Source organism: Lucilia sericata, unplaced genomic scaffold (assembly GCF_015586225.1).
Source record: "Lucilia sericata isolate MDLA Ls3-8-SP2 unplaced genomic scaffold, ASM1558622v1 Contig000249F_arrow, whole genome shotgun sequence".
Taxonomy (NCBI): Eukaryota; Metazoa; Arthropoda; class Insecta; order Diptera; family Calliphoridae; genus Lucilia; species Lucilia sericata.
The window spans coordinates 407,501-423,401 of record NW_023994275.1 but is presented as its reverse complement, the minus strand read 5'-3'; the positions used below and the strand labels follow the sequence as shown (position 1 = coordinate 423,401).

General features: G+C 33.1%; 2 protein-coding genes and 1 pseudogene across 2 annotated transcripts; 2 read left to right on the top strand and 1 right to left on the bottom strand.

Annotated features, from left to right (window-relative positions):
• Positions 1–567: 567 nt before the first annotated feature.
• Positions 568–2,316, top strand: LOC119602691 (BRCA1-associated protein-like). The gene is given in 5 exon segments (XM_037954339.1): positions 568–978; positions 1,228–1,665; positions 1,668–1,752; positions 1,812–1,959; positions 2,043–2,316. Coding segments are annotated over 5 exon segments (993 nt in total). The 5' UTR covers positions 568–680; the 3' UTR covers positions 2,067–2,316.
• Positions 2,317–3,755: 1,439 nt separating this feature from the next.
• Positions 3,756–7,000, bottom strand: LOC119602690 (BRCA1-associated protein-like). The gene is given in 7 exon segments (XM_037954338.1): positions 3,756–4,304; positions 4,364–4,377; positions 4,379–4,989; positions 5,052–5,218; positions 5,928–6,098; positions 6,160–6,517; positions 6,576–7,000. Coding segments are annotated over 7 exon segments (1,701 nt in total). The 5' UTR covers positions 6,643–7,000; the 3' UTR covers positions 3,756–3,991.
• Positions 7,001–15,198: 8,198 nt separating this feature from the next.
• The window catches only part of LOC119602695, a 979-nt pseudogene continuing 276 nt past the window's right edge, over positions 15,199–15,901 (top strand).

Here is a 15,901-nt window from a genome sequence, read left to right as displayed (position 1 = left end):
TAGTTAGTTAGTAGTTAGTTAGTTAGTTAGTTAGTTAGTTAGTTAGTTAGTAGTTAGTTAGTTAGTTAGTTAGTTAGTTAGTTAGTTAGTTAGTTAGTTAGTTAGTTAGTTAGTTAGTTAGTTAGTTAGTTAGTTAGTTAGTTAGTTAGTTAGTTAGTTAGTTAGTTAGTTAGTAGTTAGTTAGTTAGTTAGTTAGTTAGTTAGTTAGTTAGTTAGTTAGTTAGTTAGTTAGTTAGTTAGTTAGTTAGTTAGTTAGTTAGTTAGTTAGTTAGTTAGTTAGTTAGTTAGTTAGTTAGTTAGTAGTTAGTTAGTTAGTTAGTTAGTTAGTTAGTAGTACAATACTAACATCCAACCTGAGGCATTCCAGATTACAGTGTTGAACTTATTACAAACATTTCGTCAGGATCGGTCCATAGCAGACCCAATCCCTTATATAGCTCTTCCTTTTGAAGACTATTTCATGCCCCTGTTGATGTTGGGTATCACATTGTTGCAATTATATTACATTGTCTTGGTTGCTGTTAGTTTCAGTTAAAAAAGGAATAGAGGATTAAAATATAAGTAATCGATAATCGTTTCTCAGCTTTAAAGAAACGCGAATCAGAAGAAAGTAAAATTGATTAAAGATACAAGCTATATATTTTTTACAAAACTAGTATTTTCTTACAATTTTCATTATAATGGATACAAGTGTGGAAATCTTTCATGCTAACTGTCTAATGACTTGGAACACTTATAATTGTCCCGTTTGTTATTACATCAAAAATCCCGATTTGATGAAAAACTCCGCTTGTATGAATTGCGATGTCAACGATTCGTTATGGTTTTGTATTGTTTGTGCTCATGTTGGTTGCGGTCGAGGAATACAGGGTCATGCTTTGGAACATTATGAAACTACTAAGCATAAATATGTCATGGAATTGCAGGGATTTCAAGTTTGGGATTATAAAACGGAAAAGATTTTACATAAATTAGATGGTAAGCAGAAATTATAAACTGATGTTTAAAACTCGTAGAAAACGTAGGTAAATTTGCAGCAGATTCAAAAAAGTTTGCGAATAGAATATATTTATAATGACAAAGTGTTTCAAGAGAGTCCTTAGTTTGTATACTGAATATCAATTCCCAGTTATCCTTTAAAAGTTGTTGTTTACAATTTGGAAACCCCCTTGATCATTTATGAATCTAAATTATGTTTTTAAAGAAATTTTACTTTTTCTTTTCTAGCTAAAGATCAAAGACTCGATAACTTTCACAGCTACAACGAATCGAATGGCGAAAATACTTGCTCTTGCCCCGTATGCCAGCACATGCGCACGCCAAAATTTCTAAAACAACCCGTTTGTATGGAATGCGAAGAGGTCCAAACACCAGCTCTATGGATCTGTTTGTCTTGTAGTCATATTGGTTGTGGCAGACACAGTAATCGTCATGCTCTTTTACATTTCAACAAAACTAAACATCCATATTCAATGTGTCTGAATAATTTCAGTATCTGGGATTATAAAGAACACAAATATCTGCATCGGCAATTGCACGAAACGGTTATGGTAAAATCCGAATTGATGGAATTTGAAGGCGAACGCGTAAAGGAGGATTTCGAGAAACGTATGGATCGTTTGGAACGTGAGTGGCAAGAGTTTAGTAAACTAACGGAGGCCAATAAAAAATGATCACCATCGAAGAGAGATTACTAACCTTAACCGATGAAAAGAAAATCTTGGAAGAAAAGCTATATGAACATGATGCCAAGTAAGTGAAAGGTTATTATTATTATAAAAAAACACTAATAATTGTTTAACCGATCTTAGACTAAATGAATTACTTTCACAATTCGCTGGAAATCGTGAAAATTCTAACTCCCCAGCGAATACTGCTGCCAAGGCAATTGAAGCTAATAATAATACAAATGATCTTATGGAGAGTATCAAATCGGAAGAACAACATAAACAAGATGATGTAAGAATTTCTACATTCACAGGGACCTCTAAGAATTTTATTTCATTAATTATTTTAGGACTTTTTGTTTATTGTTTTTTTAGGTTATTTTTGCAAAAACTTGCTGAGTGTTTAGTGAATTTATTGTAATTTTTAATTTAATTTTTATTTCTTGTTTTGATGAGATTATAGCGAGAAATATTTGGATAGTGAAATTTATACAAATCTGATTCGTAAGGCCTTACAAAGAACATACATTATTAATAGAAGTATTATTATCATCATCATTATTACTATTATTATTGTTTTTAGTGTAGAGAAATTTAAATTATGTAAACTAGTAGAAGAATAAAATAAATTTTGTAAAATAAACTTGGATTTTGACTGAATTTTATAAAACTAGTTGGAATTCTAAGCAAAACTTAAACGATTTTTGAAACAAAAGGAGTTGGTGGTGGTATCTTTATTGAAGAATTTGGGACTAAATTCTCTTTTAGACGAATCTCAGTGACAACAGCTGATATCAGCAAATATCAGCGATTAAGAGGGCATCAAATTGACTAAGGTACTATCCGATATAACAGAGTTGTCAGAATTTATACTAATAGTCAATCTGCTATTAAATCCCTTATTGGTGTGTTTTCCACATCTAGACTTGTCCGTACGTCTCTCAATGAGATGACGAGATATTCACACATTACGCTTATATGGATCAAAGGACACGGGACTATATAGGGCAATAATACTGCAGACACTTTGGTAAGTGATGGAACCACGCTAAGTGAACTGGAAATAGACCAGTTCTGTCCAACGCCTGCAATAAGAAGACAGATCATAGACCTTTGGTCGAGTGAGTACATTTGCTTGATCGCTAGAGCATTATGGCATCATATGATATCTAACAGAAATATCAGAATTTATACTGATATTCCAGCTGCTTTAAAATCCCTTATATGTGTATTTTGCACTTCTAGGCTTGTCCGAACTTTTATCAATGAGATTGCGAGGACACGGTACAACATATGGCAATAGTATTGCCGAGAAGTAGACATCTGCTATACCAATGCTCAGGACCGTTGGTCGAATGAGTTCACTTGCTTGATCGCTAGAGCATTGAGGTCTTATATGGACCTACGTAGAACTATTTCATTGGTCTACAATAAGGTAATCTGGCACATTTGTCTTCCATATAATGACTTCTGTAGAAGTTTCCATATAAAGGATGAAGATGAGATGGTAGCCCAGCTTCTATGTGACTGTTCAGCCTTGAAAATGGTTCGAATCCGAACTATTGGGTCAACCTATACCGTCTTTCCGAACTGATTATTGCATTTTTAAATCTGTCAAAATGGGTGTAATCTTCAATTTTTCACTAGGCTGGACGTTATCTTTATACTACGTCTCTATTCAATGACACTTCCTATTTTTCTGTCCACTATCACTATATTCTCTTTCTCTTCCAGTTATTTTTTACAGAGGGATCAACTTTACACCCAAGTAATGATATATTGGCAACCTGTTAAAACCTAACACTTCAAAAGTTATGACATCGATCGAAAAATGGTATTCCAACAAAAATCAGATTCTGAACTGAAAAGAAGAAGAAATGGCTTTTTCCATTCAATGCTTTACGAATATGTGTATTCTGTGACCGAATCGAAATGAAGAATACCAAAGTTGCCAAACGGAGAAAATTTCGATTTAAATAGAAATGCAGAATAGGAATTTGTTCTATTTAAGCTTTAAAAAAACGAAAAACGTAGTTTATTCGAATTTTTCGAACTTAATTTCGAATTCTTAAGAAATAAAACAACAACTTTTTGATGCACAAAATAATGATGAAGCGTTTTTTTTTTCTTGAAAAACACATTTAATAATAAATATAAATATATATAAAAAATTAATTATGAATATTAGTTAATATGTTTGTTGTTGTTGCAGTAATAGCTATAAAAAAGGATTTAGCATTTAATGTTTTATAACCACTACAAACAAGTAACCACAAATTATGACCAACTATTCCCACTTTCCTTCTTTCAGTTATAAGTTACATTTAATGTTTTTTCTTGCGACGATTTGCCTTAGCCGAACTAGTAGTAGGAGCTTCTGTTTCGGGCACCACTACAGTACCGCCTGCAATTTCATCTTTTAGATCAGATTCGGCAATTTTACTTTGGGCATGCATATAAAACATAATATCATGTAATTGTTCTTTTATGGAATCCAATTCCAGTTCCTTGGCCTCTTTGTATTCTTTATATTGTTGTTCAAGTTGTTTGTATTTTGTGTGCCAGGAATTTTGATTATTTTGTAAAGCTCGTGATATTTCCTGTTCTTCAGATAATTGTTTTTGCAGTTCTTTGAGTCTGAAAGAGAAGTAATAATGATTCATCATTCCTATTTTACTTGAAGTTTAATTACTTACTTGCTATTATTTTGTTTGCAATTTTCTCTCTACAGTTTGTTTTTCTTTGGTTAAAGTTTGTATGCGTTGCTCCATTGTATCCATTTTACCTTTCGATTCCTCTGCGCTACTGCGAAAATCGCGCCATTCTTGCTCCAAACGTTCCATACGCTCTTCATAATATTTTCTTTGTGTATCCAATTGGGAGGTTAATAAATAAGTAAATTCCAATTGCATAGAATCGATTTTTTCTTCACCTTCATCATTTGGCGCCTGTGTGGCCACCAATTTACCATCGGTTTTATTTTGAAACAAACGATGTACAAAATTATCTCCCGCATAATCCCAAACACTGGAAGTGCCCAATTGCATGGCAAAAGTATGATTGGTGGCACGATAATGTGCGGCAGCATGAGCACCTTGATAACGTCCACAACCCACATGACCACAAATCAAACAGATCCACAACGAGTCGGTGCCTTCACATTCCATGCAAACGGAATTTTCCATAAGTTCAGGCGTTTGGACATGACGACAAACGGGGCAGGTGGAATCACCCCATTTGATGAGGCAGTTAGCGTGAAAGGCATGATTACACAATATAGTAAGTACACCATCAACACTTTCATCCATGCGTTCGAGGCAAACTGTTGTGTTTGAAAAATTAATGAAATATATGTTATTTAAAGAAGTTTGTTAAATTTCTTACCAGGACAGGTTGGTAGTTCAGTGTGACCCATGGGTGGTACACCATCTTCTCCTCTTTCGATTTCCGAAACCCACACAGCATGACAAAGTGAATCGGGTTCTAAAGAATTGTAAGCAGCACCATTGTAAGTTTGATAAAATTCTAAAGCAGCTGCATTGGAACGAAATCTGTAATGAAAAAATTTTCGGGAAATTATTACCAATTTATATAAACTATAGAATACTTGATATAATAATAGTCAATAGACTAGTCCGTTTTACTGTATAATAGACTTCTACATAGATTAGTCAATAGACTAAGCTGTAGACTAGTCTTTAGGCTAGACCCTAGACTAGTTAACAGACTAGTTGACTAGTCAATAGGTAATCGATAGAATAGTCGCTACCCTTCTACAGACTAGCCCATAGACTAGGCTGTAGACTCTTCTATAGATTAGGCTATAGACTCGTTAAAAGACTAGATCATAGACCAGATAATATACTTTTCCGATCAATAGCCTATAAACAAACCAATAGCTAATATCCTAGTCCACAGATTGATTCACTGATAGTATTAATCCATAGAATATTGAACAGTTAATAGAATCTAATAGAAAACAGACTACTCTAGTCAATAAACTTGTCCATAGACTATATAATAGACTGGTCTACAGACTAGACTATAGACTAGTTTGAGTACTTGATAAACTGGTCTACAGAAAGGACTAGTCCATATACTACTTGATGATGGTCCATAGATTAGTCACTAGTTCGTAGACTAAACCATAGACTATACCAAACAGAAGTTAATAAATAAGTCCAAAGACAAGTTAATATACTAATTAGACCATCGACTCTTTGTTTAGTATGTGTATGTATTGCCAAACTCTTTACTTACTCTAATAAAACCATAAATTGATTAGGACAACCATCGCGTACGATGCGTATATGTTGGATTTCCGAATGACAAGGAGCCACATAGCTTAAGAGATCATGGCAACTCAAACTAGCCGGTACAGCCAAAAGACAAAGTTGATTAGAAGGAGCCTCTTTAATTTCCTTGCGTTCGCTGAAATTTCAAAACAACAGAACATTTATTATCATTTAAAAATTCCCTATTAAAAACCTACTTTTTCTTATATAAATGTATAATGCCATTGGTAACCTCCACACTGGGATTACCCGAAAAGAAACCAATTTCTTTGGGAAATTCCGAAGCACATTGACCCTCTTCCAAAGGTGTCGTTTCACGGCTACTGCTAGAAGTGGGCATTTCTCTTTGACGCTTCTCGGACAAAGGTTTCTTTTCACCCAAACTACTCATTTCGGCAATGGCAGAAACACAATCTTCCTCCTCCTGGGACCACAGTTTATTCGTATACGTTTCAATGGTAATTTGTGATGAATGGCGTAAACCACGATCACGTTCGCGTTCTTTCTGCACTCTTGGATTATTGGGATGTTCTGATGAAACGGCACCAGCGTTTCCTAAAAAGAATATTCTTTTATTGCTGGTGTTTGTTTTGTAATAAAACTAACAACTTACCCAAATCCTCACTTGTTGGTGAATCGATTTCGATTTTAATTACACAAACCGATATATTTTGTAGCATTACATTGATATTTTTTATTAATTGTTTATTAGTTTGACATAGTTAATTTTTGTTTGTGTTTGATTATTTTCCATAAAATTTTGCAAATTTGCTTCTTTTTTTTGTTGTGAAACAAAGAAACTCAAACCCGCTTTTTTGCCAGACAAAGCAAAAGCTGACAACTGATTTTTTCTATTTATTTGCACAACGATGAAATGTCAAAACAATTAAATCAAAACAAATTTTAATAAGAATTTAATGGTTTTTAAAAAGTTTGAGTCTCATTTAAATATTATTTTTGTAATTATGTTAATTTATATTATTGTTTTTCCGTAAATTGCAATGTAATTTTGTAAATAAAAATAAGTTCTGCCAAAATTTCTACAGAGTTGTGAAAAAATGTCTCAAACCATTTGCAATGCAAAACGTCAGGGTTGTAGTACATAGTAGTACATAGTAGTCACAAAGTACTAATAAATTTTAGTAAGATTATGGTTGCTAGCAACCGCTAGATGTCACTTTCTCATCAAACAAAACAGAAAAATATCGTTACTTTTCAAAACTAAAGAATGAAACGATAATAAATTTTATAATAATAATAATAATAATAATAATAATAATAATAAATAAGAATAATAATAATAATAATAATAATAATAATAATAATAATAATAATAATAATATAATAATAATAATAATAATAATAATAATAATAATAATAATAATAATAATAATAATAATAATAATAATAATAATAATAATAATAATATAATAATAATAATAATAGTAATAATAATAATAATAATAATAATAATAATAATAATAATAATACTAGACTTTTTTAAATGGGTGGCAGAATCTTCATAGATATGAATAATTACCCATTATGTGAGATTCAACTACATATGCGTCACCTACTCACAAACCGCCTTTCCATCGTCAACTGCAATCCCCGTGGAACTGCCTTTGGGTACTATGTCGCGGGGCTGGTCAGCATTTAAGCGTCTCCTGCTGTATAGTGCTTGCGCTTTTCGATTTTTTTTCCTTCATTTGTATGAAGGTTGATATTACCTGCCAGTTCCTCTCTGATGCTAACATGACATCTATTAGATTTTGCGGGTTGATATCGTCTCCTATTTCATTCTCCAATACTCGTCTCTTGTCATTGAATCTTGAGCATTTTAAGAATACGTGTTGTGCGTCCTCCGTCTCCATACAATTTGGTGAGTCATCGTGACCCCATTTGAATAGATACCCTCTATAGGCACCGTGATCTGACAGAAATTGGGGTAAGATGATAGTTCACCTGCCCAGTACTAGGGTCAGCCTGTACATCCGTCTTCCATTTTGAGTGTGTTCCCGTCTTCTTTGCCATTTAATCATGGTTTCGTTGCGCTCTAATAACTTTCATTCTCATTTACGTTAGCTTCCTTCGCAGCATAAAGTTTATATAACTCATCAGCTGCTAAGTCTATTAGGATTATTTCTGCTTTTACACATATTGCATCTGGGGATATAGTCCTATATCCACTGCATACTCTTAGGATAAGTGCGACATTCATATAGTAAGACAGGCGTCGTTACTCGGGATAATAGTACCCTTCGAGATTGTGTCGGGCCTCCAACGTTTGACATTAAAGGGTTCAGGGCATTATTTACTCCTGCAGCCTTTTTGCATGCATCTGCCTCTGATATTTGAAGTTTTCGTCAATCATAACTCCGAGGTATTTTATTGCCGCAACTGATTTGATATCTACAGCTCCTACTTTGACGGTTACAGTTTCATGTTTTCTTCGTCTACTACTAAGTACTACTTCGGTTTTATAATCTGCGAGTTCCAAGCGGGACTTCTTAAGCCATTTTTTTATGATCTTGATGGTGCCGTTTGAGTACATTTCAACTTCATCTAAGAACCGTCCCCTAACTACAATAGCGATGACGTCTGCGAATCTGATAACACTAGCCTCTTCGGGTATGTCGAGCTCTAACACCTGGTTATACGTAATGTACCACAAGAGAGGGCCCAGAACTGATCCTTGTGGAACTCCTTATGATGTTTGTATTGTTGCATTCCAACATCAGTTACATAACAGAGGGTTCTTTCTGCAAAATAGTCACTTATTATCCTAATTATACAACTAGGAACATCAAGGTTTTCGACAGATGAATACATGATTCCATCCCTATGATATTAAATGCGTTTTTAATATCCAGTATTTTCTATTCATGTCCTTACCATTATTGCCCGTTTCGCCATATTTATCACAGAATTATATTGCATCTATTGTCGAGAGAGCTTTCGAAATCCATATTGTCGTTCCAAGATCCTCCTACTCTTTCTACTTAGTCTATTATAATTATCCTCTCCAGGACTTGCCCAATAATGTCCAATAAGCAAAAAGGCTCACTGAGTCTCCTATTTAATTTGGGTATAAGAAAAAGCTTCTGTTTTTTTCCAAGCAATAAGGAACTTCCCAGTTCGTATAGACTATACTATAGACTGGACTATAGGCTAGACTATAGTGGACTATAGACTAGACTATAGACTAGACTATAGACAGACTATAGACTATGACTATAGACTAGACTATAGACTAGACTATAGACTAGACTATAGACTAGACTATAGACTAGACTATAGACTAGACTATAGACTAGACTATAGACTAGACTATAGACTAGATTATAGACTAGACTATAGACTAGACTATAGACTAGACTATAGACTAGACTATAGACTAGACTATAGACTAGACTATAGACTAGACTATAGACTAGACTATAGACTAGACTATAGACTAGACTATAGACTAGACTATAGACTAGACTATAGACTAGACTATAGACTAGACTATAGACTAGACTATAGACTAGACTATAGACTAGACTATAGACTAGACTATAGACTAGACTATAGACTAGACTATAGACTAGACTAGACTATAGACTAGACTACAGACTAGACTATAGACTAGACTATAGACTAGACTATAGACTAGACTATAGACTAGACTATAGACTAGACTATAGACTAGACTATAGACTAGACTAGACTAGACTATAGACTAGACTATAGACTAGACTATAGACTAGACTATAGACTAGACTATAGACTAGACTATAGACTAGACTATAGACTAGACTATAGACTAGACTATAGACTAGACTATAGACTAGACTATAGACTAGACTATAGACTAGACTATAGACTAGACTATAGACTAGACTATAGACTAGACTATAGACTAGACTATAGACTAGACTATAGACTAGACTATAGACTAGACTATAGACTAGACTATAGACTAGACTATAGACTAGACTATAGACTAGACTATAGACTAGACTATAGACTAGACTATAGACTAGACTATAGACTAGACTATAGACTAGACTATAGACTAGACTATAGACTAGACTATAGACTAGACTATAGACTAGACTATAGACTAGACTATAGACTAGACTATAGACTAGACTATAGACTAGACTATAGACTAGACTATAGGCTAGACTATATACTATACTATAGACTAGACTATAGACTAGACTATAGACTAAACTATAGACTAGACTATAGACTAGACTATGGACTAGACTATAGACTAGACTATAGACTAGACTATAAAATAGACTATAGACTAGACTATAGACTAGACTATAGACTAGACTATAGATTATAGACTAGACTATAGACTAGACTATAGACTAGACTATAGACTAGACTATAGACTAGACTATAGACTAGACTATAGACTAGACTATAGACTAGACTAGAGTATAGACTAGACTATAGACTAGACTATAGACTAGACTATAGACTAGACTATAGACTAGACTATAGACTAGACTATAGACTAGACTATAGACTAGACTATAGACTAGACTATAGACTAGACTATAGACTATAGACTAGACTAGACTAGACTATAGACTAGACTATAGACTAGACTATAGACTAGACTATAGACTAGACTATAGACTAGACTATAGACTAGACTATAGACTAGACTATAGACTAGACTATAGACTAGACTATAGACTAGACTATAGACTAGACTATAGACTAGACTATAGACTAGACTATAGACTAGACTATAGACTAGACTATAGACTAGACTATAGACTAGACTATAGACTAGACTATAGACTAGACTATAGACTAGACTATAGACTAGACTATAGACTAGACTATAGACTAGACTATAGACTAGACTATAGACTAGACTATAGACTAGACTATAGACTAGACTATAGACTAGACTATAGACTAGACTATAGACTAGACTATAGACTAGACTATAGACTAGACTATAGACTAGACTATAGACTAGACTATAGACTAGACTATAGACTAGACTATAGGCTAGACTATATACTATACTATAGACTAGACTATAGACTAGACTATAGACTAGACTATAGACTAGACTATAAAATAGACTATAGACTAGACTATAGACTAGACTATAGACTAGACTATAGATTATAGACTAGACTATAGACTAGACTATAGACTAGACTATAGACTAGACTATAGACTAGACTATAGACTAGACTATAGACTAGACTATAGACTAGACTAGAGTATAGACTAGACTATAGACTAGACTATAGACTAGACTATAGACTAGACTATAGACTAGACTATAGATTATAGACTAGACTATAGACTAGACTATAGACTAGACTATAGACTAGACTATAGACTAGACTATAGACTAGACTATAGACTAGACTATAGACTAGATAGACTAGACTATAGACTAGACTATAGACTAGACTATAGACTAGACTATAGACTAGACTATAGACTAGACTATAGACTAGACTATAGACTAGACTATAGACTAGACTATAGACTAGACTATAGACTAGACTATAGACTAGACTATAGACTAGACTATAGACTAGACTATAGACTAGACTATAGACTAGACTATAGACTAGACTATAGACTAGACTATAGACTAGACTATAGACTAGACTATAGACTAGACTATAGACTAGACTATAGACTAGACTATAGACTAGACTATAGACTAGACTAGACTAGACTATAGACTAGACTATAGACTAGACTATAGACTAGACTATAGACTAGACTATAGACTAGACTATAGACTAGACTATAGACTAGACTATAGACTAGACTATAGACTAGACTATAGACTAGACTATAGATTATAGACTAGACTATAGACTAGACTATAGACTAGACTATAGACTAGACTATAGACTAGACTATAGACTAGACTATAGACTAGACTATAGACTAGACTATAGACTAGACTATAGACTAGACTATAGACTAGACTATAGACTAGACTATAGACTAGACTATAGACTAGACTATAGACTAGACTATAGACTAGACTATAGACTAGACTATAGACTAGACTATAGACTAGACTATAGACTAGACTATAGACTAGACTATAGACTAGACTATAGACTAGACTATAGACTAGACTAGACTAGACTATAGACTAGACTATAGACTAGACTATAGACTATACTATAGACTAGACTATAGACTAGACTATAGACTAGACTATAGACTAGACTATACTATACTATAGACTAGACTATAGACTAGACTATAGACTAGACTATAGACTAGACTATAGACTAGACTATAGACTAGACTATAGACTAGACTATAGACTAGACTATAGACTAGACTATAGACTAGACTATAGACTAGACTATAGACTAGATATATACTATACTATAGACTAGACTATAGACTAGACTATATACTATACTATAGACTAGACTATAGACTAGACTATAGACTAGACTATAGACTAGACTAGAGTATAGACTATAGACTAGACTATAGACTAGACTATATACTATACTATAGACTAGACTATAGACTAGACTATAGACTAGACTATAGACTAGACTAGAGTATAGACTAGACTATAGACTAGACTATAGACTAGACTATAGACTAGACTAGAGTATAGACTAGACTATAGACTAGACTATAGACTAGACTATAGACTAGACTATAGACTAGACTATGGACTAGACTAGACTATAGACTAGACTATGGACTAGACTAGACTATAGACTAGACTATGGACTAGACTAGACTATAGACTAGACTATAAACTAGACTATAGACTAGACTATAGACTAGACTATAGACTAGACTATAGACTAGACTATAGACTAGACTATAGACTAGACTATAGACTAGACTATAGACTAGACTATAGACTAGACTATAGACTAGACTATAGACTAGACTATAGACTAGACTATAGACTAGACTATAGACTAGACTATAGACTAGACTATAGACTAGACTAGACTATAGACTAGACTATAGACTAGACTATAGACTAGACTATAGACTAGACTATAGACTAGACTATAGACTAGACTATAGACTAGACTATAGACTAGACTATAGACTAGACTATAGACTAGACTATAGACTAGACTATAGACTAGACTATAGACTAGACTATAGACTAGACTATAGACTAGACTATAGACTAGACTATAGACTAGACTATAGACTAGACTATAGACTAGACTATAGACTAGACTATAGACTAGACTATAGACTAGACTATAGACTAGACTATAGACTAGACTATAGACTGACTAGACTAGGACTATAGACTAGACTATAGACTAGACTATAGACTAGACTATAGACTAGACTATAGACTAGACTATAGACTAGGACTATAGACTAGACTATAGGACTAGACTATATACTAGTACTAGCTATAGACTAGACTAGACTAGTAGACTAGACTATAGGCTGACTAGACTAGACTATAGATAGACTACAGACTAGACTATAGACTAGACTATAGACTAGACTATAGATAGACTATAGACTAGACTATAGACTAGACTATAGACTAGACTATAGACTAGACTATAGACTAGACTATAGACTAGACTATAGACTAGACTATAGACTAGACTATAGGACTAGACTATAGACTAGACTATAGACTAGACTATAGACTAGACTATCGACTAGATATAGACTAGACTATAGACCTCGACTATAGAAGACTATAGACTAGACTATAGACTAGACTATAGACTAGACTATAGACTAGACTATAGACTAGACTATTATTTCACTCTCGATTTAAATCTCGATTTTCTAATGGAATTAAGATTGTCTTCATAGAAATTAAAATAAAAAGTGAATTACCCATATAAATTAAGAAATATTTATAAAACGAATATTTAAGCGATAAGAAAAATATATGAAATCAGGGGATTTTTTTCTATCTTCTAATGAAATCGCGAATGGCATTTAGCGTTCATCGTATCGTGATAACAGATATAAATCGGCAGAAGATTTTGGCATAATAAAAATTATAAAATTTGGTAAATAATATTATTTGTTTAATATGATTGGTATTTTTTTCTGAAGTGGTACAATAATATGGTATAAATCAAGCAAAATAGAAGTTCCACATTGTTTATTAGCATGTAGGTTTTCCATAGACCAATATTGTGAAGGATGATTCAAATTCGTTATAAGTGCCTGTAATATACGAAGACATACATACATATACTTGATGTTTTAAAATTGTCTCATTTAATCTACAAAAAAAAAAAACCATCATTTGTCTTCTTGAGCTGCTTTCGAAAGGTTAATTTTTAAAATATATAGTAAACAAATAAATAATGTATTTAAATAGTATTATTTCATGCATTCTGCTCATTTTTATAAACAGAATTTCGTGTTTGGAAAATAAAGAGGTTAGTTGCAAATACTATAATTCGAATTGGATTTTAGTTATATATTTTATGTACCTTTAGGAAATTTCAGCCTTAACTTATGTAGATGAGATCGTGGTGCTTAAGAAGATATTTAATAATCTGGAGCAAATTAAAAATTCTATTGATTTATGGAATGAAAGGTAAGAGATTGTTTTAAAGCCACCTCTTTATTTACACGTCGAATATTTATGGCAATTAACAGTTTATAAATTTTGAAATAATGGACCGATCCGGAAAAAGTATCAGATCATGATTTGTATATAAACAAAATATATTTGCATATATAGGATTATTTATGAGTATGTACTCGGTTAACCGGTAAACCGGTTTTCTAGAAATGGTCAATTTTCGGTTAACCGAAAACCCGGTTTTTCCAAAAGTCGCTTTTTATAAACACTGATCGGTACATATTTTAACAGAAATATATTTTGTATATTTGCATACAAATCATTCAGAGAATTTTGTTCGTGATTTGCCTACAATTGGTCATAACACCCATACAAGGTCCACATCCGAATATAACTTCAACGGACTGAATTCAGTATTGTGAAATTGTCGGTTACGCTTACCCCCATTATCTCAATGTCTGATAATTTTAACCGGCCAGGATGTCTTCCGATTAAACGATTAAACAGAGGTTGAGATAACGGGCCTAATGTCGAATAATTACTTAATTTATTCCTCAAATAGATACGATGAATATCCAAGCCATTAAAGAGACTTTAAATAAAGGTAAATATTTTGGTATAAAATTAAAATATAAAAAAATGATTTTAATAAATATTTTAATTTGTTTTATATAGATTTACCGATATTGACATAAGATATGATGCTATGCCCCAGAAATGGTAAATATACTTAAAATAATAAAAGCTATTAATAGATATATCTACTTTTCTAATTCTAAAAATGTGCCTTCCTTTTTAGTAAAAGTGATGTTTTGCCCAAAAATTGTGTGATGAAGCTACTTCCTGCTTTAAGCGTAGTGGTGTCTATAAGATCCTACAGCCAAGATACAGCAATGAACCGTTTCTGGTTCGAATGTGATGCGAAACTAATGGAGGCGGTTGGACCTTAATACAGCGACGTCAAGATGGTTCCGTTGATTTCTATCGTGATTGGGCAGAATATCAAAAGGGGTTTCGGAAAAATCGACGGCGAATTTTTTATTGGCCTTAGACAAGTTATACGCTCTAACAAATTACGATGGACCTCAGGAATTGTTAATTGTTTTAGAAGATAAAAATGAAATCAGACACGCTAAATATAGTAATTTTGTCATTGGTAATGAACATCAAATGTATGCTCTCCAGCAATCTAGGAGTTTTTTCTGGTGATTGCAGGAAATTCTTTGACTCCACAGCTGGGAATGAAGTTACAACAAGAGATCAAGACAATGATATACATGCAACATTGAATTGTGCCCAAGAGTTTTTGGGTGCGTGGTGGTATCAAAAATGTCATAGTAGGTATGTGCTTCAATATATCCTTAACTTGGTAGTCCGTT